This window comes from Haliaeetus leucocephalus, unplaced genomic scaffold, assembly GCF_000737465.1.
Source record: "Haliaeetus leucocephalus isolate CR32 unplaced genomic scaffold, Haliaeetus_leucocephalus-4.0 Scaffold213, whole genome shotgun sequence".
NCBI lineage: Eukaryota > Metazoa > Chordata > Aves > Accipitriformes > Accipitridae > Haliaeetus > Haliaeetus leucocephalus.
Window position 1 is genome coordinate 563,227 of NW_010972649.1, and position 27,888 is coordinate 591,114.

The 27,888-nt window shown below is 43.1% G+C and overlaps 1 protein-coding gene across 5 annotated transcripts in view; it reads right to left on the reverse strand.

The window, feature by feature from the left end:
* DPF3 (D4, zinc and double PHD fingers, family 3) overlaps positions 1 to 27,888 on the reverse strand; it is a 113,215-nt gene that overhangs the window by 73,189 nt on the left and 12,138 nt on the right. For 3 of the 5 annotated variants that reach the window (XM_010566479.1, XM_010566481.1, XM_010566480.1), the window contains exons 3-4: positions 20,740 to 20,900; positions 15,510 to 15,617 (exon numbers count right to left, since the gene is read on the reverse strand). In XM_010566479.1, the coding sequence (XP_010564781.1) occupies positions 15,510 to 15,617; positions 20,740 to 20,764 (133 nt within the window). In that variant the 5' untranslated portion in view covers positions 20,765 to 20,900. Of the gene's footprint in view, positions 1 to 15,509; positions 15,618 to 20,739; positions 20,901 to 27,888 lie in introns of those variants that run through there. The other 2 variants (XM_010566482.1, XM_010566484.1) reach the window with 1 other exon arrangement.

Consider the following 27,888-nt stretch of genomic DNA (forward strand, 5'->3'; position numbering starts at 1 on the left):
GGAAAAATCACCCTAGACGCTGCCCTTGGCATCACTGCTGTCTCACCATGTGAACCTGGGCCAAACTCTAACAAAGGTACCCTCTGCTTTTCCATCATCTGTCAAATGGAGATAGTCTTCATCTATCCTCTGGGGTTTGGTAGGGCTTGTTTAATATTCATAGGCATTCAGACACTCAAATAAAATGCACCAAAAATGCAAGGTGTTCTTACAGGTTCTCACAAAGCCAGGTTTAAACACATTTTTTTTCCAGCCAAGAAAAACACTAAAAAAGCAAGACTATTTCCACAGACACCAGATTTCAGTGGCCGATTCACAAATTCCGAGGAATGAGGATAATATTTACTCATACAGGAAGATGCATCTGACAGATGAAGCTATATAATTAAAAAATGTTATTATAAGAAGGAAGGCTTGTAATAGAAAAATGGCATGAGACGCTAGTAGGTATCCTTTCAGAAATGGGAGAGAACAAAGCAAATCATCTACTGAGATGCTCAGATCTCTTGCCACAAAAAGGCAAGAAATTCCAAGAGGCTTATAAAGTGTTTAGACAAAAAGGTGAACTCTAGAATTAATAACAGAATGGTAAACAGGAAGATTAATGGTACCAGAGAAAATGCAGATGGTGAAGCCCAGCCTGCAGGCTCAGCAAGACTCTGAATAGGGAGGGGGAAAAGGCAAGGTGTAAACAAGGTGACCTTCAAAGCCACGGGAATGCCTGCCAACAGGCCAGCCAGAGGGCATCCCGAGACACAGATGTGCCATCTGGGGTAGGCTGTCTCATGACAACATGAACAAGATTTGTCTTTTTCAAAATTTGCAGGGAGGCAAAATGGGTAGCAGCAGAAAATATGACCATTCATTTAAAAGGAGCACAATTAAACACACAGGTTGGAAAAGGATGCTATCTATTTTGTAAAGAAAGTATGAAAGAATTCCCTGAATATCCCCACTCAGAAAGGTCTTGTGCCCACTTGTAAAGCCTGCTCACGCAAGGTGTGGGGGAGGAGAAACTGCTTTTCACTAAACAAATGTTTTCCTTGAGGGTTTATGCTTTAGGTTTATGGTAAAAAGAAAAAAAGAAAAAAAAAACCTCAGCACAAACTGCAAAGCAGCTCTTTAAACCCATGATGGTATAAATTTTCCCCATCTTGGCATAAATCTATTCACCCCAGATGGCACATTTGGGTTGAAAGCAGGTAAAGATTCCTCAGACGTCTCTATGTCCAGTATCTGATTTTACAGAGCTCCCTTGCTCCATCTCAGTGCTTAGTTGGGCCTTGAATCTCCTAATAAGCTTTGTGTATGCCTGGGAGATCTCAGTTCTTCGCCTACAGTAAAAAGTGGGAGAGAGAAATCTCCTACCACAGTTCTGCAGGGGAGCCTGGCTCTTTCAGACCTGATGCTTAGATCACTGAGGTCAACCAGGAAAATTAATAAGTAAATGCAATCACACGTTTTTTTAAATACATCAATCAAACACCACAGTGGGGCAGAGCTAGGGGAAAAATGCTATCTCTAAATAAGCCTTCTACAAAATAAGCCAAACATGTTCTGCTATGGTATCCAGAGGCAAAAAATTTAGGGGAAAACGGAATAAGCAACCATGTTACAGCTCACCATGGAAAAAAGCAGACCCTAGCTGTGGGAGACCAGTAGGTAGTGAATTCACATACCTCTTTTCCTTCCAGTCTGGCTCAAAGTACATCAAATCTGAGTATTTTAGGCAAAAACTGGCTCATCTAAGTTCAGTGCTGAAATCAGTTAATTCAATGATAAGTGTACAAGCAGACACATCTGAATGTTTTTTATTCTGATGGGTTGCATATCAACTGGAACGAAGATATTGGCATAACCTCCACTTTCACAGTAGGAACCATGGGTGCTGGATGAGCTCAGGCAGCTTGTGCAAAGCCTGCGTAGCCCCAGCACTGTTGCATCAAGCAGGCTTGACTCAAGCAAGCGTGCGATTGCTGACAGGAGCTGCCATCATGGCTCTGGACATCAGTACATACCTTTCTTCAGAAAGACCCTTCATGTGACTCTGTTGATTGCTTTTTGAATAGAACAGGAAAGGAGAGATGAAGTACACACCTGAAAACACTAAAGTGGCATTGAGGAAGGAATCAGGAAGAACAAGGGAGAAAAAAGCAAGATGGAGGAAAGCTATTATATTCCTTCTCCTTGCCTACTGCAGCTAAACTGTGGCACGCTTGTTCTGAAAACTGCCACAGAAAAGTCTGAAAAATAGAAGCTCTGGGCCTTGAGTTATGCCTTTTCAATATCTCTCTCCCTTCTCCTCTCTGCTACAGAGAAACACTGTAAACTCCTAGATCCTGAAAATACACATTCTGGGCCCTTTCTGCACCTTGCAAAACACAGTGAAAACAGATAATGGGGATGAGGGAGAGATAGCCATGCAAGGGGAAAACAAAGTGAAATAGAGAATAGTTGCTCTTCCCTCCTTTCCCCCTCCTCAGCTTTCATTTCCCTTTGTTCATCTAACATTGAGCCAAACTAAGCCAAAGGAGCTGCCGTGCTGGGCTACAAGATTGATGGCTGCAGGCAGACTCCACAGTGAAGAGACGGATGACTGGTCATTTCCCGCGATGCACTGAGAAACATCCATCCTTGCAGCCATGCTGAGCCCATTTGTGCTCCTTTTGAAAAGAGAGATAAACACGGGCAGCCAGAGGCACCTGAGTGTCCTTTTCCCTCAGAAGGACACAGTTATACTCCTCTGGGTTCCTTGAGAAGGTCGCTCTGTCCATCCCTGAACATCTGGCTGTGGGATTTGCTAACTCTCTCCCTCCCCCAGCAATCATCCATCTATTAGAGCACAGTGCAGGTTGGAAGAAAACGGTGAAGAGAATGGTGTGACAACCTCATCAATCTACAGCTACACGCCTGGCTATTTAGTTTTCTTTACGCTATTCCTAAATGCGGGGCGAGGGGGGGGGGGGAGAATTGCTATTGGTATGAAAGAGTGAATTGTGGAAATGGCAACGTGGATTGGAGTAAGTCCTTATGACTATTAAAATGTTGTGCATGTACTAAAGCAGTAGGGAACTAATTAAGATTCAGGATTGAAAGGCAAAACAAAAAAGTTGGATGCACTCTGGTTCCATCTGTAGCACTTGCTGAGAGTTCAGACGTACTTGGGGCATCATCTTTAGCAGAGAGAGGTTAATTTTTTTATTTTGCCCATTCAGATATTAACAGAAAGCTCCCTAGAAGAACATACTGGAAGTATATTTATAGTGCCAACCCTGGTATAGCAGCTTCAGAGGCACAAAGCACTTAATCCTGACTCCTTTCTATTTAGTTAATAGTGTCTTTGTTTGCTGATACTGTCCTGGTCTATAGCATTGCTCACAGATACAGCCTCTGTGTTTCCAGTTCTCCTGCCGTGCTGCTACCTCACTTAGGCAATGAGCATGACATGGCAGATGTACCCATAGCATCATTTACAAATACAAAATCACTCCAGAAATTCCTATAACTATGAACCTCACTTTGTCACAGTAGCACATATCTGTAACTGTGTCATTCACAGACATTGCACCAAGGAAATAATGAGAAGATAAAAGCATTCACCATCTCTCAAAAACACAGAGAAATGAGTCACTTGCTTAAAGTGTTTAAATGTAGTTTTAGCACTCTAACTGTCTGAGCCAGCTTTGAAAATTTGTCTTTTATTCCCATCATGCAATGCTGTTTATTTTAGGCCAACAACAAAAGGATTTTCACTACAGCTCTGCAGGACATGCATAGGATATTAATCATGATCATGTGTGTTCCTAAGACATCAACTCCATACTTCCCAAGGGCAATCACATGCATTCAGAAGTGCATCATTTCCATCAAGAGGAGTAAAGTTTTCATCCTTTCTCCTTCATCAAGAACCATAGTTTTAGCTGGTGGAAATTGCTGCTCACTGTACTCTTTAATGGAACTGTAACTACCTACAATGGCTAAGGTCCTGGCCCTAAATTACCTTGTTTGTTTAAGGGGAACCATGCTCCAAGTGCATCCTAAGTGAGATCTCTGGTCTGGAAGACATTGCACAGAAAAGCTGCATCCATCTATTCCATTCTTAATTCCCCTTCAAACGTACATTGCATTGACCCTCTTTCTCCCAAGGAATTCATTTTTGGGAATGGACGCCATGGCAAACACCAATGGTGTCAGAATCCTGACGCATAAAATACATGTAATAAACTCTAAGGCAATCAAATGTAAAATGCAGGGAATATTGAAATGAATTGCAATCTAGTAAAAACATGTTTAATATCTCTCAGGTACAAGATGATTATGAGGCTGTAAAAGGTTTAATCCAGAGAATGGGAATGACAGACTGAAGACTTCCACCAAGGAAGGTGGTCAGAGGTGCAGGGATGTGGGAGGGGAAGTCATCACACTTTCCATTCTACTCTCAGCAAATCTGTAGAGCTTGCTTGTAAGATTTCAAACTGGACTTTATATTAACATTTATTGCTCATTCCTTTATATTACGCACCAGAAAAATATCATCTGCTATAAATTTTATAATATTTCATATTACAAAACAATTTCATTTGCTGTGTGTCAGGAGAACAATAAAATTGAATAAAAGTTTTTTTAAAATCATATTTTGAATGTAATGATATTCCCTAATCTCTTTGCTATTTTTTGTTAACATTTTCTTCTATAAAATAGTGCACAGGTTCTACTATATGGTTGGTCTAGTAGCCCAGTGACTTTATTGGGCTCTATCTTGCAGGATGCCAAGTGCCAAAACCTGCAAGTCTGGTCGAACTCGGTACTTTACATGTGGATTTAATTTTAAGCATGTGACAAGTCCCATCAATTACAAAAAGATCACTCGTGTTCTTAAAGCCCAAGCTCAGGTGCTTTCCTTGTCTGGGGTTAGACAGCTTGGCATCTTACAAGACTAAGCCGTGGGGACTTGATCCTATAAACCCTTTTCATGTGATTACCAGAGAACTCCCAGGATTACTCACATGAACATACAAAATAGATGCAGTGACTTAGATAAAAGATACCCATTTCCTAGGATCTTGTGTCCAGTACTTGCATCTAAACTATTCTTGTGCTTCACAAAAATCCTTTTGTCGATGCAGTTTATTCTTTTTCAGGCATCGGTACTGGCTATGCTAAGAAAAGTACCAGGAGGTTTGCCAGCAAAGCTGTTCAGGTTCAGCTCTAGCTGCAAGACTTGTACAGGGCAGACGGCTTCCCAGCCGCCCCTCCCCTTTGCTGGAGAGCTGGTGATTTGCGCCTTGGGGGAAACGAATCTGCTGGGTTCCAGCATTTCCCCAGGGACCATCCCTTGGCGCTTCCCCAGGGGTTCCCACATCCCTTCCTCCAGACAAGCCTTGAGGGAACTGCTTGGGCAACCCACTCCTAGGCCCCCCATGCCTACTCAGGGAGTGCCAAAACACTCTTTCAAAGCCACCTTTTCCCGAAGAAGAGAATCCCATCCTCCGCTCACCTGCACTCCCCTCTTTTTAAGGTTAAATCTGTTTATTTCAGAAATAAGTAATCCTGATGCTTACTTACAAACATCAATGTTAACTTCATAGTAAGGGGATAAATCCCACAGCATTTTACCTCTCCAGTAGGAATAATATGTCTCCTAGAGACACAGCATTCACAGTCAGGCCTTGGCAGCTTAAGAGGCACATGCTGAAAAAGCTCTTCCCAAAGACACGTCCTAGCAGCCAGATGTAGGTCAAACACAGAGTAGCCAAGAAAAGCAAAAGAGAAAAACAATGGGCTGGATAACACAGAAAGGGTGGCGACACCACAAGTAAGCTCCCTCTCAAGCAGCCCAGGTATTTCAAGCCAATGCCATCTCAGCTGCCTAAGCCCTCTAAGCTTTCCCCACATCTTGCAGATCGAGCCCCAAGAGATGACCTGCAGTCACACTGTAGAGGCTCCGGGGAGTTCATCAGCACAACTCATTCCTTCAATTTAATGGCCTATTGTAGTGACCAAAACATTTTTCAAAACCTGCTGGCTCCAAAGTCATCATAACTCTATTTTCACAAATATACTAAATACAGCTGAGACTACATGCCAGTGGAAAAATCACATCCAAGTGGCTGCATTGCTTCTGAAATTACAACATCCTTGTGTCTGTGGGTCAATGCACATGCAGCCTACATTCCCATTCTCCGGGACAAGACCTAGAGAACTCAGAAAGATAGAGATTCAACCATTTCCAAAATTGCCTTATCTTGTTCAGTTGCTACTTCTGCCTTAGCCTGATGACTAGAGCCAGAGGGGTCTGGCTTCAATGGGCTTTTGATCAAAACCCAGAGAGGTTCCAAAGCCTGGTGGCTTCTTCATGCAGCTTTCTCCTAATTATGCAAACTGGCTCAGCCACATAAGAACCAGGAGTAATCCCAGGTGATTCAGACGAGCAATCTTAGCTAACCAACACAGTTCTCCTGGTAAAACTGTGCATATAAAATACTTGTAGTGACCTGTTCCAGATCCTACAAATGAAAGAGAAACTATTTACACAAAGTTAATCCTGTAAATTCTAGCAGCATGACTACGGAGTTAAGCAGCAGAAACAATGTTTTTGTTTTCTTGACTGGACTATTTATAGAATATTATTTGCTTTTCTAGAAATAAGTGTGTTTTATTTCCATACCTGCAAAATCATGAAATCCCATTTGGGGGAAAATACATATTCACTCACATCCTTGAACCTACTGAGCTGAATTAGTCTAAGAATTTGCAGCTTATCACACGTAACAATACCCAGCAAGAACAGTGCATGATTTGAAGGAGAAGTTATCACCGCCCTGGCAGCCATGACGTGCAGAAGACCAGCTCATCGGTGGCCAAAATGAAGCAAGAAGAGTTACACTGTGCAAAACTCAAGATATTTTTCTAACATTTACACTGCACAGCCAGCCTTGTGAAAACTGGCTCAACAATTCACCTATGGTAAGCCTCTTTATTTGTATATATGGGTGTGTAACAGATTACTTGCCTTTCATCACGTCCTGGTACACATAAGCCCAGGTTTTTCACCAGAGCTGGTACACTTTCATACCAGTTTTTCAAGGCTTCATGCTGATGGCCAAATACGGGCACTTTGAAGGCTTGGCAAGTGGCACGCTTTATTCCTACATTCCTTTAAATAAAAAGGTCTCCCCTACACCTCCCAAACTCTCCAGAAATAACTATTAACTATCTGTTAGGCACTTCTCTGAGATAGACAAATGAGATCAATCATTTTATGCACTGAGAAGGTGAGAGAAAAAGAGGTATTCCATTGTCCCGGCTGCTGCGTAGTCCTGTATGGGGTACAGGTGATGCAAGTGACAGTGGGTGTCGTGGTTTAACCCCAGCCGGCAACTAAGCACCACGCAGCCGCTCACTCACCTCCCTCACAGTGGGACAGGGGAGAGAATCAGAAGAGTAAAAGTGAGAAAACTCATGGGCTGAGATAAAGACAGTTTAATAAGTAAAGCAAAAGCCGTGCACGCAAGCAAAACAAAACAAGGAATTCTTTCACCACTTCCCATGGGCAGGCAGGTGTTCAGCCATCTCCAGGAAAGCAGGGCTCCATCACGCAGAACGGTTCCTTGGGAAGACAAACGCCATCACTCCAGACATCCCCCCCTTCCTTCTTCTTCCCCCAGCTTTATATACTGAGCATGACATCATATGGTACGGAATATCCCTTTGGTCAGTTGGGGTCAGCTGTGTCCCCTCCCAGCTTCTTGTGCACCCCCAGCCTACTCGCTTCTGCGAGAAGCAGAAAAGGCCTTGACTCTGTGTAAGCACTGCTCAGCAATAACGAAAACATCTCTGCATTGTCAACACTGTTTTCAGCACAAATCCAAAACACAGCCCCATACTAGCTGCTATGAAGAAAATTAACTCTATCCCAGCCAAATCCAGCCCAGTGGGGCAGGACATTAAATGCAGAGATCAGCACCTCTACTGCAGACTGGCAATGGGACAAAGATGTTTCACTGCAGGACTTCTGCATCATGACTGAGTGTCAGTGAATACATGCAGAAAGGGACAGGTTCTCTGGTGTTCTTAGTGCCATGTAAGAAAAGGAAAGCAAACTTTATCTGGCCAGAGATTTGGACCAGCAAATGTCCCCATTGTAGGAAGAATTTAAAGGTGGTGGATGAGATGGAATAGAGTCCGGTTAAATATGAGTGTAAAAGGAAGAAGCTGATTCACAAGGAGGTCCCAAACTGATGAGTTTTCTCTTGGTGACAGAAAAGTCACTTTTTCTAACCCGAGCCATAGCTGGATGTGTAAGTGCCACAGAGCAGCAGCTCTTGCCTGTGGTGCCATGTCCTGCTGTGAACAATCTGAAGGCAAGATTAGTGGAGAATTGGAGCCTACTGTTTTGATTCAGTAGCATTGATGGACTCATCTGTAAGCTGCAGGCTTAGCTGATGAATAAACACCTACTTAAATTTAGGCCAATACTTAGGTACTTTGGTGGATAAGAAGCCCAAAAGAGAAGGGCCAGCAGAAATCGGTATTTTGGTATAAAAAAAAGCTAGAGCTGGTAAAAAATTAATTTTCCCCCCATTCACATAAGAGGTTCTCAGTTTGCTAAAGAAATTATAGAAAAAAACACCAGTTGGAGTGTTTAGTGATTTCTACAGCCACGATAAATGTTTCCTTTTTCTTACACTTTGAAACTGACTATCTAGCCCTAAAAAAAAAAAAAACCCAAACCAAAAAATCAGCACCTTCCAGCATCCCTGCTCCCAGATTTGGCTTCACAATATAAAGCTTCATTTTATTCCCAAGTGCTACAGAAATGTGACATATATAGGTACATGACAGACCAACCTCAGGATTCAGCATGGCCAGCGTGCAGATGTGCACTGTAACACATCAAATGAGAACTGAAAATTACCCACCCTCCCTGTCACAAAAAGTTAACCACTTTTTTGTTTTCTTCTGCATGAGATGCCAAAAATAAAGATTGATGGGAATGGGTGAAAATGAGATCTGCTCTAGCTCAACCAGAAACTACAGGATCCATGTAGAATCGCTCAGTAAAATTCTTTGACGTGGGTCATGCAGCTTCTTTCAATATGAAGCTCATCATCGTCCACACTTTGTGACTTTGAGTTATTTGACATTTGACCTAGTATTTGCCCAACGCTTGACATAAATACACGCCAGGACTGTTGCTTTGGCACCACCTACCAAAATCAAATCCTGTTTCTAACAAATAATAATTTTAAAACAGGCTATTCCTGCCACAGAAGAAAATCTGTTAAAAAGTTGACTCATGGAGTAGGCTCAATCCCTCTCCTAATTTACTTTTACACCCACAGAGCTCCACTCATTTCTGCAGAGCTAGCTCCTGACTTACTTGTGAACCAGAGTCAGGCCCTTGCAAAAAAACACGCTATTCACTGCTCCCTCTGCTGGCCTCGCAGCACCTCCGGCTTGTGCAGATGCCCGAGCACAGAAGCAGACATATGCAGAGCCCATTTCCAATCCTACCGCAACTAAACACCTGGCAGGTGGAATCAGGCATGTGAAAAGAAAAAAAGTAAAGGGAAAAAAAAATCCTAAAATCAGTGATATTTTAAAGTACTGAAGAATATATTATAAAAGATGAGGAGAGTTATTTTAAAAGCCGAAGTACTTCAGAATGCAGAAGTACTTGAATAAAAAGCAGATTTTTAAAAGCATTTTAATTTCAAGATTTTGGAGGGCAGACATCAAAAGTCACAGAAGTTGATAACAGGCTATTAAACTCCATTTTACATGAGGACTCTAGACCAAGTCATCAGAGAACAAAAGTTGCTTCTGTCTGCTGGCTGTCAAGTCATATCTGCCCCATATTTCAGTTTCATGACAGCAAATATTTATAAAAGCCATGAACAATTAAAAAAACTAAAATAAGCTCTACACAAAAGTATCTTCCGTAAATTCACATCTGCAGAAACCTGTCAGAAGTCTGAACACTTGATACATTGATAGTATGGCCCCCATTAGGAATATCGTATCCAATTAAACTGCATTTTACAGACGTACATTTATTTGGCACCAGAATTATTCTGCCAGTTTTGATCCTAAGACAGTCTTAATGGATCTTAAAGAGGAGCCACAGGCAGGTTTTATAACATAACAGGAACCTAACCTTTAATCACAGAGAAGTTTCCATATATGTTAAATAGTGGCAAAATTTTTTGTTAAGAGAAGATGTGCCTTTCCTTAGAGTGTTCATAGCAAAACAACACTGCTGTCTTCCAGTACTGAACAAGAACCAAAGTGTGATTGTGTAGAAATCACTGAAATTGAAAGTGAAACTAGGCAATATTAATTGGCCTGAGAATAATGATTAAAGGAAACTCTCATGAAGTTAGTGTTTTGAATTATTTTCAGGCTCTAATATCTTTGAGTGACACTGGACATAGCAACCAGGGAAAGAAAAAAGAATACGGAACTCAGGAGAAATGAGCTTTTACTCTGTTCTTGGGTTCAATTTCCAGCTCTACCACAACCCTCCAGTTAAACCTTCTTAGAAGTAGTTTATTATCTTTGTCTCTCATTTATCAATTTTGCAATCTAAGTACTTTCTTTACTATATTTTGTATACTTGGGCTGTAAGATCTGCTATAGTATATGACTATAGCAGAGAGTACAAGAAGCCTTCACAATGACCCCCGGGATGATGATCTAACATGCTGCTTGAGTCTCTAGATGCTATCATACAAGTGACACTAATATGAATTCTGTCCTTTCCTTTTTAATTTCCTCTTAACTTTATCTTGGTGAAGTGCCCCATCTTAAAGAGCACGGACTCCACAGACATGCTGAGCATCTTCCACAAAAGTTGGGGGCACTCATCACTTCCCAGGAGAAACACAGTACCTTGTACAATCAGACACAGTCTCCACAAGATAAATTGAGATGGTCAAAAGAGATAATGGCTTATCTGTAAGGATTCCATTCATTCATCTACAAGCACACTCACATAGGTATATCTCATATGCCAGACTAAAAGCAGATCAGGCATTGTTTAAGTGGCACCTAAAAATCTGTTGTTAGTACTTGCCTCAAACAATTCTAACATGGTTCGTAATAGCAAATGAAAAATACTTTTGTTTACTTTAACCTCTTCAACAGCTGGTAAAAAAAAAAAAGCCATTTCTGTAGTTCAGCTGAACACTAGACTGCCCAGAGATAAGTAACAGGACAGGCACTAGCACAGGACACACACTAGCACAGGACACCAGCTCAGTCTCAGCGCAGTAGCAGCACACACAACTCTACTCCACACCCTGCAAGTGGGTGGGAAGGCTGCCCACTGTGAGACCTCACTGTTGGCTTTCAGTCCAAAACCAAAGGACAGCAGTGAATTGAGACAAAAGCTTTCCAGTCATACTCTTTACACTTACTTATGTGAAATAAAAGCTCTATGTGCATGTATGTACATAGCTATATTTAGCCATCTTGTAAAACTGAAGTAGGACGCTACCAATTTAAATTCCACCAGAGTTTTTGGCCATATGCACCCTATCTGTTCTCATCTGCATAGCTGCAAAGCTTGGGTAATACCTGACTGTCAGCAGGGTTTACTGTATGTAATACCACTTCCACAATATTGATACCTGACCTAACACAGAATCATGATACCACCCAGTACCACAAAACTACTAAGTATATAGGACAAGGAGCAATTAAGATTTCAAGGGGCCTTGGGTGTAATCAGGGGTCTCTCTTCTATTTCTAACCCTCATCTTTCCAGCTCCTCTGACATTACTGAGGGCCAGAACCCTACAGCTTGCCTTCGCAGCAACTGCAGTTCAAGTTGGTGGTAGAAGAGTTGGAAATTTTCCTTCTTCTTCCATTCCTCTAGAAGAACAGGCTACCCAGCCCAGCCCAGCCCAATCCTCTCCCTCACCCATTCCCAGACTCGCAGACCTCCCATGCATGGGAGCTCTGCTCTGCTCTTGCTCTTTTACTGGGCAGAACAGCCAGCTGAGGACTGAGTGTGGAAGCACGAGCTGCTTCCAGCCCTCCCACTGCTCTGTGCTGAAGTGCCACGCAAATACCACTGCCTAGTTCTGCAGAGAATCAGTTTTGCTCATAGTTGGTTGAACAGAAGTCTAATTTCATGAATATCATGAAAGTATCAACATCTAATAACTTTAGCACTCTGTACCTAGAAAATCACACTATTAGCAACAGATCAATATATTGCCCATGACTGGGGATTTGTTTCAAATCTATACCACCCTTCATAGGAGTCTTGACTGCTGCACTGTAATGACTCGTGTAACAGCTCTTGGCCATTATAAGGACAAAAACTTGGCTGCACTTGAACTGTAGTGCTTGGTTCTGATGATATGAATATACCACTGAAAGAGGAAGACCAGCCCATGTGAAAGTAAATGTCAGGAATACTTAGAGTAATTCCTAAAGGTCTGGTAATAACATTCACTGTATTGTCACTGAAGCAGTTATCATAAGTAAGTTTTGGCAATACTTTATTTCTACCACATATCTATTGGATAGGCTACTGGATGGCTTGGAGGATGCTTAGAAATAATATTAACATGAACATTGCTAGACCCTTGATCAAACAACTTTACTAGGGCAATCCATGCACGTAACTCTGCGTATGGTGGCAGAGGAAAACAGACATCTAAAGACTGCATCAGCAACACCTATTCCAGTGTTCTGATCTTTACAACTTTGGCTGTAACTATTCTTAAAATCAAACACTTCCACCCGAAACCAAATAAAAGCAACAGACCAGGGCAATAAAAGCACCATGTTCTATTAAGAAGCACGCAGCAACTGACCCCAAGAAAAACATTATATTACAAAAAACAGGAGACCATTGGAGCATGATTATTTTCTTCATTAGGTTTTGATATTACCAGATATGAAACTCTCACTCACTGAGTTTTGTCACACACTACCTAAACCTGCAAGGTACTAACACTGCAAAAGTAGGTTGTAACTATAAATACTATATTATTACTAAACGATTTATTATACCCTTGAACTGCTAGCAAGACAGTAGTTTGATTTTACTTACTGACCAGCCGATGACTAGCTATGACTTACCAAAACAAAAATCCTAGGTCTATGTATCTCCTGAATTATGTAGAAGTCTTAAACTTCTGGATACAACTTATCACTACAATGAGCCACGCCAGAAGCCGAGGTGCAGTCCAAGCAAGTATTCACACCCCCGGTGCTGATCCCACCGACTGCTGGATTGGCAACTTTCGGAGCCAAGATCCCCTTCTGTGTTTCTTACAGAGGCAGTCTTATGAGAAGTACTTCTACACAGTTAACAAAATTAAAACATAATAAAACTAAGGTTTAGCCCTGATTTGTAGAATTGCATTGCTCGCCTATGTTATATAACATATAACCGACTCAACAGCCTCCTATATAGAAATCAGCTACTCACATATTAACTCAGCACAAGCACTCTCCAGCTGCTGAGAACAGCTCTAAGCCAAGACTAGGATGTCCAAGCCCTAGGTGGAGTGAAACCATGGAACATTTAGATTAGATTTCTTCCAAATTTATTTCAGGTGTCCTACAGTTGTCATCTCTGTGCTTTTTAAGGGATCTTAAATTGCCACATCTTTGCCCCACACAGTCATCTAATGTTTAACTGGGGAACAAAGAGGTCAGCACAAGGTAGCTTCCTAGGTTCAGCATTAGGTTTTACCATAGCGTCCCCCTCCAAAATGTACAGTATTTCTGCTGTCCATGTTGAAAATAAATTACACTATCTTCTTCTCAAATTGTCAAAAGCTACCTTTAAATGGAGATCCAATGTTTTCCATAGGTTTTATACTTTCAAATCAGAGAAGGGAAAAATCCCATTTTTGGCTAGTGAGTCTATTCTGGATATGCACAGATGGAGTGAAATTATTTTGTGGTGTAACTGATAAGGAAAGTTAATCACTAGAAAGAAATTGGTTGGAAAATAGATTTAAATGGCAGAGCAATATAACTTGCCTAATTTGGCTGCCACTGGCAATGCAACAAAAGTAGCACTCCTGAGATGCAGAAGAGATGTTTATAGCAGGGAAAACAACAGAGACAGACATGCTGAGGTCTCTTTATCTGATAACTTTGTGGTAATTGCCTTTCATGCCCTGTGGCATGTAGGATGCACTAATTTGGCATTCAGTGAGTACAGCAAAGAAGCATAATGCAAACAAAGAAGAGTCAAACTCTGCACTACTGCTTTACCTTACTAAATTACCAAGCCACAGAGTGTTTGCATCATCACAAAGTCTGAGGTAGACATTTCTATGGGCCAACATCATCCTCTTCCTAGAGTCCAGTCTCATTTCCATCAGTGTACCTGACTGATTTCACCAGTTCTTTCTGAGTGACTCTGCTGTGAAGTCTGGTTCTATTTGCTGGCTGAGGTTTCACCCTTGGTTTGAACCCCAAGTGAGTGGTTACAGGCATTTCTTCCTCTTGTCCAGTTGTCTGCTGACATCTCCTATATTGAAGGCAGGGAGCCTTCAAAAACTGTTTCTACCAAAATCAACATGAATTTTGCCTCTGATTTTACTGGGTTTAGAACTTGTCTCTATCGCCCCTTCCTTTCTCTTCACCAACTACTGCATAGAAGCAAAGTCATCAGTATTGCTGAGCATAGCTCAGTTCCCAGGCACCTTCTTCTGTCAAACAGGTTTTTTAAATATTCTTAATTTACATTTTGGGGTTTTCTCCTGTACTTTTTATAGTGCAGTGTCTCGCCTCTTAAAAACCACATACAGCTGTGAGTACATGTGTTCCCTCTTTCTCATAATAGGGGACCCCAAAGACAGCAACCCTTTATTACTAACTGCAGGGAAGGATGCACAGCACTATGCTATACCTGACACAGCTGTAGCTCCTCCACATCTGCTTTACAGTCACTCATTCAGCATCCAGGGGAAGAGTATCAAGGACAACAAGAATGAAAGAAGAATGGACTAATGTACACACACAGGCATGCACACATATACAAATGTGGCATATGCTCACTAATTTTTATTATTTGCTGTTTATAATCTGGTCACACCCCTGGTCCCCAGCCCCATTATGAAAAATCTTATCAGTATACTGTTCCACGCACACAGCGGTCTTTTTCACAAAGATTAGGCAGCAGATGCCAGAGTGAGATTCTGTATTAATAACACACTGAGGAAATAATTAGTAATACATTGATCCTTTACATCCTTATGAATTTGCTAACAGAGGCCAGGATTCACCCTTACGGAAGGTAAATTCATCTCCCATTGCATTCAATACAAGCTGTACACATTTCTGTAAGGGATGAGTTGCGTGCAGAGGGTTTGGTGGTTATTGTTACAGCAAATCAAGTAAGATGCAACAGATGCAAAGAGAAATGGTTGGAGAGGGGCAAAGATAAAGTCCAAGGACTAAATGGCAGGTTTGCATGTATGCCAGCTGCTCTGCAGCACAGGAGAGAGAGAGGGGGGCAAACAAATACTTACCAGGTTTAATTTCCAGCAGCTTCAGTCTGGAATCCTCAGGGGGATGCAAACGCCTCTTTTTGCGCCAGCAACGTGCTGGGTACGTGTACAGCTGACCTGGGGCCAGGCCTGAAGATTAAAGGCAAAAAATAAATATAATCACATTTCAGTTTGTAAACCACAAGCACTGTCTCTAGCATCTTTGTTCTTGCCCTTCCAGTGTCTCCTTGTTGGAGGGTTCAATCCTGCAAATCATGAGGCAGAACTATGCACTCAAGGCATCCAGTGCTCCTGAGGCTCCTCAGCACCTCTTGGGATCAGGCCTACAGAGAATCTAGGTCTCACTTAGACACATCACTCAGCTCTACTGAAACCAGAGCTGTACATAAATAATTTGTGATTTCTTCAGGGTAAATAGAATTTCAAACTCTCCTGGGTCACAGGGGCGATGCCTCCTCCACAGGCAGAGAAAGCCCCTTGGGAGAGAAGAGATGAAGTTCCGATATGCAAATCATAAGGCCCTGATGCATAAAGCAGCTCAGGAAATTTGTGTCTTCCAAGTGGGAGCAAACCAAGATCCATGAGGTCTGGCTATTTGGACTCTGTATTTTTGCTTAAATTCTGGACTTTTGTTTGAAGACAGATTCTTCATTCTGGTTATTTCCTCCTCATGCCAACATCCTGAATGGGGGAGGAGACACAGAAGTAATGTTTATATTACTGCATGCTCCATTGAATCACATTTGGCATTGCTGGCTTCTGAGCTGCCCTGGCTCTCCTGACAGACACTCCTTAGCCAACGTTCAAGCTATGCTTTGCTCTCTTGTATTCAGAACACAGCAGGGCTTCGTGAATGCATCGCTACTAGGGGCACAGAAGCACACTGGCAAGTGCTTCAAAGCATCCTCAACTGCCCCAGATACTCATGACACACAGAAATACCCAGCAAGACACAGAAAAGTTGGAAGAATTTCATTCTGTCCCCTGCTTCCCCTGCCCTCTTTGTCCACCAGTTCTGCTTTGGCTTTTCTGCCCTGCTGCTGCTGCTGTTAGTCTTCAAGGGGCTACGGAGCATGACCGCAATCCCAGACTCGTTGCCCTTAGAATACAGGTAAGACCATGTAAGAGAGAGGACAGGCATGGTGTTACCATATCTGAAACTGCACCAACAGTGAACAGCTGGACAACACAAAGGGGGTGCCAGTAAAGCAGAACAGCTCAAAGGCCCAAGAGTTCTCTCACCCCTTCTGAAGTAGCCAGTAGAGTGTACCAGCCTGGGAACAAAACTGACTCACCGAACCAAATGAGGATAATTAAAAAAACCAATATCCTGTTACTTGTGGGGCAGGGGGGAAGACACAACAAAATTATTCGCCTCAAGGGAATGGGCTAATCAAATTCTGCAAGTGAAGCCTAAGCTCCTGGTTTGAAATGTTTAAACTGTTGGGAATGCCAGTTCAGACCCCAGTACTTTCCACCTACTTCCCAGGCATTGGTGCATAAATGGAGGATCTACAGCACGCTGCCTGGGTATGGCCGAGCGATGGAGTATATGCAGAGATCCTGGCTGTTCCAGGGCACAGAATGCTCCTGAACTGGGGCTTTTCACACCCTTCTTTCATTGCTGCACTGCTTGCTGGGCATTATGCCCACCCCAGGAAGGACACATTTCAGAGCAAGGCGCTTAGGAGTGGTTTGTGAATAAAAATGTGAATAACTAGCACTTCTACGATGTTTGGACACACTTCTTCATGCCACTTTGCAAACATTAACCACTGCAAACAATTGCTATTATGATGAGGTGGATTGTGCCTGGCTCTGATGTGAGTCATTAAAGAGGTGGAGGCAAGAAGCCTCACCCTTTCACAGCAGGTCCTGTGCAAGAACTTGCTCACAACATTGAAATGGCGGTTGCGAGACCAGAGCAACAGGACAGAATCAGCCCTCCATTGCACAGGCCTCCACAGAGGAGTCATTTGAATGAAATAAGCAGCACAGCTTTGAGCATTTGTCCCAGACAGAGAGGAGCAAGGATCTACTGCAGTTTTGGGGGAGTATCTGTTAATGTGGGTTCAATTATTGAGTGCTATTATATAAAAATAGCAGTTCTGGATTCAGCCAGGACAGTGAAAGCCAACCACAAATGCTGAAAGCCCAACAAGAAACAAAGCAGGTATCCTTGAAAAGACAGAGGTGGGAAAGCCTCTTCCCTAGAGGACCTACAGCCCACTCCAGCTGGCAGATAGATCAATAACAGATGGATGATCCAACATCCATCTCTGCACCCCTTGAGGTAAGCTCTCTGTTCCTATTCACAATACCCTTGCTCATTAATACACAGCCATCCAATGAACTTAAAACATACACCAGACCTTCACTTGATCCAAACCCATCAAATGCTACCTTCAGTTCTCCACCCTGACCCCATCTGTCACTGTGCTGGCTCACATGAAGTGTGGATCTTTGATTGTTAACACAAAGGAGGGACAACAAGGAAAGAGTCGGTTCTGAATGCTATGAATCTAGCCCCTCCACAGTCAATCTTGCAGTGCATATGGAAACAATGCATATACAGGTCTTACTGTCTTCAGTCCTGGCTCAATTGTCTCTCCCTCCAGTGCCTTATAGGGCAACCAGAGAAGGTTCCAACCATTTGCTTATAGAGGAAATAGCAGAACCTGCAATGAGTTATGTTGTTTATCTCATTAGTGTAGGAGAGTCATAACTCAAAGCTTGTGTGAAAGGCTGGGGGAGGAGGAGAAAAGGAGGGAGTTATGTGCAGTATTGTGTGAAATTAACCCTGAACTGTTTATCATGAGATGCAGTTTTCTGACTCCTTTAACAAAGAGGACAGTAAGAAACCAGGTTAATATGCTGAGATCCTGACTCTCCTCTCTGTTTTTCAAGCCCTCTGTAAGTGAAAAGAGGTCCTGGAGCTTTGCCATTTGTCTTCATACCGTTTTTCAGGTTAGGGATACTAAATGGCAGTGAACACAGCACACGTGACAGATACCAGCGTGGTTGGCAGAAAATTTTCAGAGCCCTTCAGTATGGGCATAAGCGCATTGTGTACAGCCTGAAAACATGCATGCTAAAACTGTAGGGGGATGCTTTGACCCACCATAATACTACAAGAAATAGATGATGCAAAGACACCCAAGGGAGCACTAAATGGGCTAATAAAAATCAAGAAAGAGGAGAGCAAATATGGGGGAGGAGGGCTGCTTCATTTCACACTGATTATTCTAATTCAAAATAACAAAAGCATCAGATTTGGTGGCCAATGCAGATGCAGTAGGCTTGTTTCACTTAAGATTCTCTGTGAAGATTGTTCTACCATTAGTCTCCACAGCAGACCTGCAGAAGAAATGCCACTGATCTCCTTTTGCAGGGTAAGCTGCCAAACAGTTCCCTATGAGAACTGAGGAAAAAAAGATTTGCACGGTGAATTTGCTCAAGGTAGTCCAGAGAGCTTGTGGCTGAGAAAGGCAAAGAATTAAGATCTCTTGGTTCCTGGTGTGATGCCGTTAAGATGATTTCTTCTGTGTGGAGACACCAGTGAAACCCATATAAGACTATATATGTCTATCTTTGTAGCAGATGCTCTTGCCAAAACATTACTTGTGGATATAGTGGATATATATACCTGCTTATTACTGCATTTAAAAGGATAAAAATAGCAGCACCTTACTCATAACCAGATGCTATAAGAACAGAAATTCCTTAGGTAAACGGATTAGCAAAAAAAAATGAAAGCTAGTTTTGCCAAAGCATAATCTCTTAGGAATGGGGAATTTTCAGCTGAAACAAAAAACCAACTGTGGTCATGAAGCAACCTACAAAAGAAGGGTTAGCCCAGAACCTCAGACAACTCCCAGCTTGTAAACCACATTCAGCGGTCCCGGATTACCCCAGTAGTTTTGGCAGCTGAAACATTCTCAGGGTATTTTTAATGCTGGTAAAACACCTGTTGCATCCTGCACCAGTAGTGGCTGCATTTTACTATAGAAAGTTTTCTGACAGTACTGCAAGACAATACTAAATCTACTTTGGATATTTTAGGAATAGGAGCAGTGCAAGGATCCTTCCCTCAGTATATCCTAGGAAAGGGACAGGGAAAGTTTCAGCTAAGCGCTCTTCAGAAGCAGCAGTTGCTTTCTTAGCCCCAGGAGGGGGGGGAATATCCTATGCATTCCTCCCAGTCCACCTCCTGCAAACAGGCCAGTGGAGGAGGTAAGAGCAGGCTGCACCGTCCCATAATTCTAGATATGGAGATTGGGGGGGGGGGTTCAGTATGGTTTACAGGAACTGGCATGTGTATATGCACTTGTGTGCACATCTTGCTTCCGGTGCCCATTCACCCTAGCCCCCTCCCTGCCTGGATTCTCTGGTTTGCGCTGAAAAAAAATCCCCCCAAAAAGAAACCCAGTTTGGTGCCATCAAAAAAATCTGTTCCCCAGAGCTAATGGTGGGTCAGACACTGAGCCATACTCTAACAAAATTGCCCCTGGGGTTCGGGAGGACTTCTGTCTGCGTAACAGCTCCAGTCTTTGAACTGGTGACTGTCCTTTGCCTTTCAAACAAGGATTTCAGATGGATTTGCTCTAACAAAGGAAAGACTGACCAAAGTCTACAAAAATAACAGTGCTTTTTTCCCTTGAGCTTCACTGAGCTTTGGAACAGGCATTAACCAAAGCTCTTTGAGGACATATTCCAATTTCTTTCTGCACCTGAGGAAACTGCGGCTCCAGAACTGATATCCAAGTAACTTGTCCAAAGCAGAACTAGGAGTTATAGGTATATTTCTAACCATCAGAACAACGTTCATTCCAATAACTGGACTTTCCTATATTTTACCTTGGCTTTATATCCTTCCCAATATAATGCCTTATTTTCAGCATTCATCTGAGAAACTCCCACCTCTACCTCTCCACCCTGAAGATAACTCCAGTCCTGCTTAGAGCAGAACATTGTGTCTTCTACTGCAGACTGAGATCAATAGCATTAAAAGAGCTACAATGATGTGGCCTTAGAAACTACCATGTCAGGCACTTCTCTGGGTAGAGAGAGAATAATTAGGATGAGCTCTCTGCAGTTACCAAAGGAAATCCCCTGCAGGCACAGAGGTTTAGGCAGCTTCTCTTCTATGTGGCCTGTAGCAGGTTTGAGCTCCTATTAATTAAACCCCATGAGGGCTCAGTGGCCAGCCCTCCATACATGCACATGCATACACAGACACAACGCTACCAACCTGGTCCCCTGTGCCTTTTCTCCATCCAGATGTAGCAGTTGTTCTGAGCTACCCCAGTTTGTGAATCCAGGAAGGGAAGGCGGACGCTCCGCTCAGCACACAGCCGAGAGTTGTAGCTGCGACAGTGTTCAATTGCTTCTTTGTAGAACTGGTCCCCGAGTCTGCCAAAAGAGACAGGGCAGAGAGTAAGAAAGATTGCACTGCCCCCTCAAACAATGGACAAGCAGAAAAACTTTCCCTGAACACATGCAAAGCTTACTGACACGAGACACTGCTGAAGCAGATCATGCAGAAAGTGCCACCAAAAAATCAGACTCTCAGGAACTGGACACAGATCTTTTCAGTAGTGGCATAGCTACTGAATGAGCAAATGATGCAACCAAACCGGCCCATGACCCTGGGTCAGGCAACATATACACCATGGTGAACTCATTCTTTTGTTTCTCTTCCCCTGTAGTATGTCCAGCCAATTCAGCAAACTAGTCATTTCAATCCTATGTTGCAGCAACTCTTGCAGTATGTTTTGAGCAACCAGCAAGCCAGCCAGGTTTAGAAGAATTTCCCTCCAGTATTTCTGGTGTCAGAGAGCCCATAAGAGCAAAGGACATAGTCCTCATTTTGTGTGCTTCTGAGGCATGAAAACACACCCCTTAACAACTAGGGCCATGTCTGCAATGGTCAGACTAGACATTTTGTCATAACTCTTCCAGAGTTTTCCACAGTCAAACCTGAGGCACCAACAGCAGCAGGCTACAACAGTGACCAGTAAGAGCTAGCATGGCAAATGCTGCTTTCCTCTGGAGCCCAGTGTGAGGAACAGTTCTAAAGACAATGTCACTTATTTCATAAATAACTATTTGTTCAAAAATTCTGCAGAATCTTCATGTTCCCTTGAGAAAGGTTTTAAAACTCTGCCTGCTGGAGATTACCAAAATCCTCCCTCCAAATTTTTCTAAACAGGGAAAAGCATCAAAGTAAAGCTACCCTGAGGACACAAAGCAGCTGTCATGCTGGAGCATTGCAAAGTAGGTGGGCCACGCTGCTGAACCTCATTCTTGATCTATTGTCAAGGTGAAATTCAGTCGTGACATGAATAGCTAGAACAGCTACCCATTAGGGGTAAGTTCATTAGAAAATAGGAGTAGAGTGATATATAGCATAACTTGCTCTGACTCTGATATTCATTAGTGTGCAAAAAGAGTATAGCATGCACAGCAAGGGAGCTGAAGGGATGCATGCACAGAGATAAAAAAGGCTCCCTTTCCTGTTCTATTAGTTGTTTTCCCCACTACCCTCTTCCATAGGCACAACTGGCATTTTAATAGTATACTCCTTTTCCACACCTCTGAATGTCAAATTGGTGCAAATTGCTCTGTTTTGCCATCTGTGTCTTTTTTCTGATTCACGTCTTTTAAGTCACTCCTTGGTTGCACCTTATGACTTCCATGTGAGCCATTCTCTTTTTTCCCCTGGGCTGTACTGGCCCAATATCCTCTCACTGACAGGGCCCAACAGCAAAGGCTCCAGGAAGAACACAAGAGCAGGGTAAATACAGAGGGAGGCACCCCTAGTTTCCCCTTCTCACTTCTGATGATGAGAACTTAACTTCCCCAAGTCTCAGGTTACCCAATGGTGGGGGTATTATGTTTAATAGACCTCGATGAATCTTTCTTCCATGAATTTATCCAACCAACTCTTCAACCCACTTATCTTTTTCATACCTAAAATGTTGTGGGGTGATGAGTTCCACAGCTGAAATATGATTCATGTGAAAAAAGCATTTCCTTATTCTTGTTTTAAGCCATATCTCAAGTATTTACAATTACAAGCCCCTAAGTCTCTCACAAAGCTTCCATCAGGTCATTTTTCTAACGAGCAGAGAGTATTCAGCACACTGAGCCCCTGGATGTGGAATGAGCACCGTGGCTGGATGCTGGAGCCCACCAGCTTCCTGCTGCCCTCTGCCACTCTGACTTCACCCACCGCATTTCAGAGTGTCTCCAAGGGAGGGAAGGAGGCAGTCCTCCACAAGCAGGAATTGCGCACAGGAGTCAGTACATCCTTTGGCTACAGAGACTTTCTAAGGGTTGTTCAGCGGCATCATGCAGCAGTGAATGTCTGTATCAATGTGGTGCGTCACAGCCCTGTCCCGCCACTGCTGACCACCACCCCCTGGGCAGCAGCCAGCGCGGGGACCTTAGCAGGGTAGCTGAAGGAGAGCTCTCTGGACTGTACCAGCGAGCGGAGGGCAGAGCCGTGGGCAGAACGTGTACGGCGGGATCCCTCTGGACACTGAATCCCCTGCAGTGACCTCAAACCCCTTTTTCCATAAAAATTGGGGGGGGGGGGGGGGGGGGGAGGAGAAAGGAAAAGATAAGCTGCACTACTATACAAAGAATGTGACTAGGAAGAAATGAAAGCTTATTAAAAGCTGTAATTAAAGTTGTACACTTGTGTAATCAAAGTCAGTAACAAGGAGGCTCCAGTTGATCAAAGATTAAAAGCTCTTTCCACAAACACTTGAGCTTTCACAGAGCTATGTCAGATTCCCCCTGTATTAAGCCAGCGACACTCACTAACTGCAAGGAGTTTACTGGAAGGAAGAGCACAGCCGTGTGACAACAAACTGCCACCCCTGTATAGGTTTTCTTTATGCTAAAAATTACTCCAGTCATTAGAATATGCACGCCACAAAGCATCCGTATTAACAAAAACAATACGTCTCAGCAACCCAGATACAGGATCTGGCTGGAGATGACCTCAGTTTCCGCCTTCTTCTATAAGTGAAAATAACTATAATTCTTAGAAAGTTAAATATTTGGCTTTAAATGACACTGTCAAGTAGGGTGTAAGATTAAATTTCAGATTTTTCTAACAGGGAGAAAAGGGGTTTTGAGATCCTAATGGCAGAGAAGCTACCAAGTTAATGGGTCAAATTCACTCCTGACACAATCTTGTAGTCTAGCTGTTTCATTACATTAAAGATTTTAAATATGCATCTTTTGCCTTAAAGAAAAATAATAATTTAGAAGAAGCATTTAGTCATGTCCATACTTTAAGAAAGCTTGCCTTGGCTCCACTACAGCAAGCATGATCAAATACCCCAGCCCCTAAGTATTCACTGGAAAGGTATTCAGATACTGGGACCTTGAGCACTTGCCCTGACTTTAATTATAAATGGAATCTTTAAAAAGTGACAAATAATCAAATACAGGAAAGTAAAGAAACAATATTTCCTTATGACAGTCATATCTCAGTGGAAAACAGCTTCCCTGCAATTACTTTTGGGTGGTTGGTTGTTTTGTTTTACCATTAGTCTTCACTGGAGTGACTCTGACTTGTTCCAAATTTCAGTTATTTTTTTTAAGGAACTTTAAACTTAGAGATATTTTTTTTTCTTTGTCTTCAGTGCTACATATCTAAACACAGCATGTTTTGTCTTATGCAGGAAAATCAGAAAGTATTATTAGAATCAGGGCAAAAAAGGGAAAGTATTGTCTTATTGTGCTCATCACTGTGGAGTCATGGAGGTGGGACAAATCCCAGCCCCCTCCCAAGAGGTTTACAATGGAGCTGGAGAACAGATAAGGGCGGGAATAAGACTGGAGAGCACATGAGCTCAGATGAAACTCAAGCAGATCGGCTGAGTTTGAGCAAGCAAGATACATGAAGAGAAAAAAATAAACGGACAACATTAATAGTAAGAAGTGGATCATATGTCAGAAAGATTAATTATTTGATGTTACATGCTTCATAGTTTTCCCAAGCTGTGTTGCTATGGAAGACTTACACTTCATCCCCTGAAAAAATATCTGTAAAAACTATGGGGAATTTCTGCATTATTTTTATGAAAAGTATGTATGAGTCAGTGCTGTGCTGTGACTGACTGCAAGGGTCGATTCTTCCCTTTGGACACAGGAGTGAAAGGTCACAGAGACTTGTCTAGATTGATATTAATGACACAAAATCATCAGCATATGCATAGATTTCAAAGATACTGGGGGAAAAAAATCAAGGACCACACATGAACAACTGCTGGCCAAGGAAGGCAAATCATACTGAAAGCAGCACAACTGGAAATAGAGAATAAAGTTGTCAGCACACTGCAAAAAACACACAGCCCCTCAGCGCAGGGCCACAGGTGAAATCCCAGATGCCTGGGACAGGCCGGCCGGTGACACTGCTGGCACGCACGCAGGCTTTGCATTTACATTCCAGCCTGGGGACACCAAAATAACCCGGTTCTGGCTGACTAATAAAAGCTCCCTGGCTTGGAAAAGAACAACCTATGCTATTATAATCTTCTGCAAGGCTGCATAGGAGGGGTATATGTCTAGTAGAAGTTAGGGGCTCTTTTTTGGTGAAAAAGGGCGGGACTGAAACTAAACAGCAGGTTCAGAGCAGCCTGAACAGGGAGGTGAGCGCTCTGAAAGCACCACCAGCCCCGTGGGTCCTGGGACAGCGATGGGAGGCTGGTGCAACTTTATGCAGCCTTGCAGGTAGTCACTGGCATGAGAGTATGCACCAGGATAGAGGAACAGACCCTGTGACTTTCATGAGGTCACTGTTCTTTTAAGTATGAAGAAACTGAAGTTTTCCATCATGGAATCAGGTCAGCTAATAACAAAGTCGGCGAAGAACAACACTTCCCTTCTCTCAACCTTTGCCTGCCTGCTCTAACTAGACCATAAGATTTCTGAGCAGACTCCGACTTACTACTTTTCTGTACAGTACCTAGTGCCATGACTCCTCTGTCTAGGCATGCCTTAAATGAAAAAAAAACAACAAGAACTGGCCTGGCTTATAAGCCCGTAAGTTAGCAACAAGGACCAAGAGCATGGCTTCACTCCAGCCGCTTCAGGACATTTGTTTCTCTGCTGACGAGGGATCCTGATGGGCCCTGAAAGCAGCAGAGCAGCTCTCCACCACTACTTTCCAGCCCATCCAGCAAAGTCCCAGCTATTCGACTGCACTACACCTTTTACAAAAGCCACACAACGGGCAGAATCTAGCACACCCCTCCTGCAGTCCCTACCACATTTCAGATTAGGATCCAGAGGAGAAAAGCACTCACTGAAGACATATAACCAGCCAAGCTCCACCATGATTACAGGTCCACATCACCCCTGGAAAACTTAGATAACAGAGAACCAGTCCTCCTTAAGTGCAGTTCTTAAATTTCCAGCAGATCCTTTGAGTATGAATCCAGATTGTCTCCAGTTCCTGAGGCCAGGCCCCTTTCTAGTCATTTCCCTCTAAAACCATGCTCACTACATGACTAGGCAAGTAAAAAGCTGATAGCACATAAAGAAATGACTAATCACGTAAAAGAAAGCAACAGACTTTTCCTTCTGAAGTTTGCAATCGTCCCCAGCCATGATCAAAAATGTGGGACTTGCTCTCCTCAAGACCATGGAGTTTTCATTTACTATACTTTTAGCCTCTAGTCTTATATTTTAGATCATTGATACTGTGAGGAACACTGAAGACAACTGAAAAAAACATTTTAAATCAGAAATTGTTCTTCAGCAGCGCTGCCATTCAGTTTCAAACTGGGCAAGACCTGAGAAGTGGTGGAAAACAAGTGACCCAACATGGCTTCAGAAAATACTCTGCACTCTCCTTTTGGAGACATTCATGAATAAGTCTGGAAATGAAGCACCAGTGGGGTCTCAGGCCTTCTCACAAAGATGGACAGAGACTAAGAAATCATGCAGACACTACCTGAGCTATCAAGACCTGCAACACTGCAGACCAAGAGGTACAGCTTGACCAACCGCATGTCTTGGCAAGTGCTGAGAGAACGGCACTAGCTGGCTACACTCGTTCCTTTCCAGCAGATCGCAGGAGGCCCCTGACAGGCAGCTGCTCCTCCTCTCCATGAGCCTTGACATGAAGAATGCCACAGGGCTCAATTCTTCCACCACTTCTATTTCATATCTATGCAAAATCTCCAGGGAATATGATGAAGTATATGGGCAGCAATGCCAGCCATTATGTTGATGGCATGCAGCTTTATGTATCTTTCCCCCTCTCATGCATTCAGCACTCTCCCAAATCTCTCAGTGTTGAAAACAAGGCTAGCATGGCTGGCAGAGGCTGAAGTCAGAAGAGATAGTACTGAGGCTGACTGGAAGTGGGAAACGTTACAAACTATGGGCTAACATTGTTTATGATTCAAAGACAGACACTAATGTGGACAATCTAATAGACACAATAATCAAAAGGCCTTCCTCCCTCCCTCCCTCCCTCCCTCCCTCCCTCCCTCTCTCTCTCACCCCCCAGTCAGCATAATTCTCTTTTCAAGCAGTGGTCTGGCCATGCTCATGTGTGTTTTTTACATCTGGTCTGGCCTACTATGACTCCCTACCTTAGACTAGATGAGCAACGAAGACAGAGCTAGTTGCAAAACTGTGGTACCTAACCTATCACAAAGCAAGCCAAAGAGATCAGCAGTCCCCAGCCTGTCCTCATGCCTTTTCCTCATACACTCTGAAACACCACTGGTTTTCACAAAGGGCACAGTGGGCTAAGTTCAAGCCACTTGAACAGCTGCTTCTCCTTTCTAGACCCAGAACAGCAGATGCAACTGGAAACCTGTGCTTAACAGAGCCCAGGATCACCAGACTCCTGCAGTACCTTTGGACAGCAGACCCCCAGCTCCAGAGCATCCTCCCAGAAGAGATAAAGTATTCTGCTCTCATCCTCACATTACATTGCAGGATGCTAGCACAACATTCATCAAAAGATCCAAGCCAAAGAAAATATGACATATTCAAGAGTATCAGACCACTATTAAGCATTAAACAACAAAGTGCTGGCTAGGGCCCTCCTTTGGCTGTACTCTTTGGAACTTCTAGTCTATAGGCAGCTTCTAAATGGTACAATCATGCACCCTTTGCAACTGCAGAGAGGTAGGATACCGAGACTCAACAGAAATACAGAATGGCTTTCCTGACGTTAGGTGAAGTGTAACAGATTTCTCAAAATCCTACTGCAAACTCTGAGGGCAAGCCAGAAAGTGCAGGAATGTGCAGATTCAGTTTTCTCATAACGGTCAGTTGCGTCTGTCCCTGCACGACATCTTCTAATGATGTAAGGGGTGTGAACATGAGCAAAGGCAAAACAGGATTTCCAGATGGGCTACAG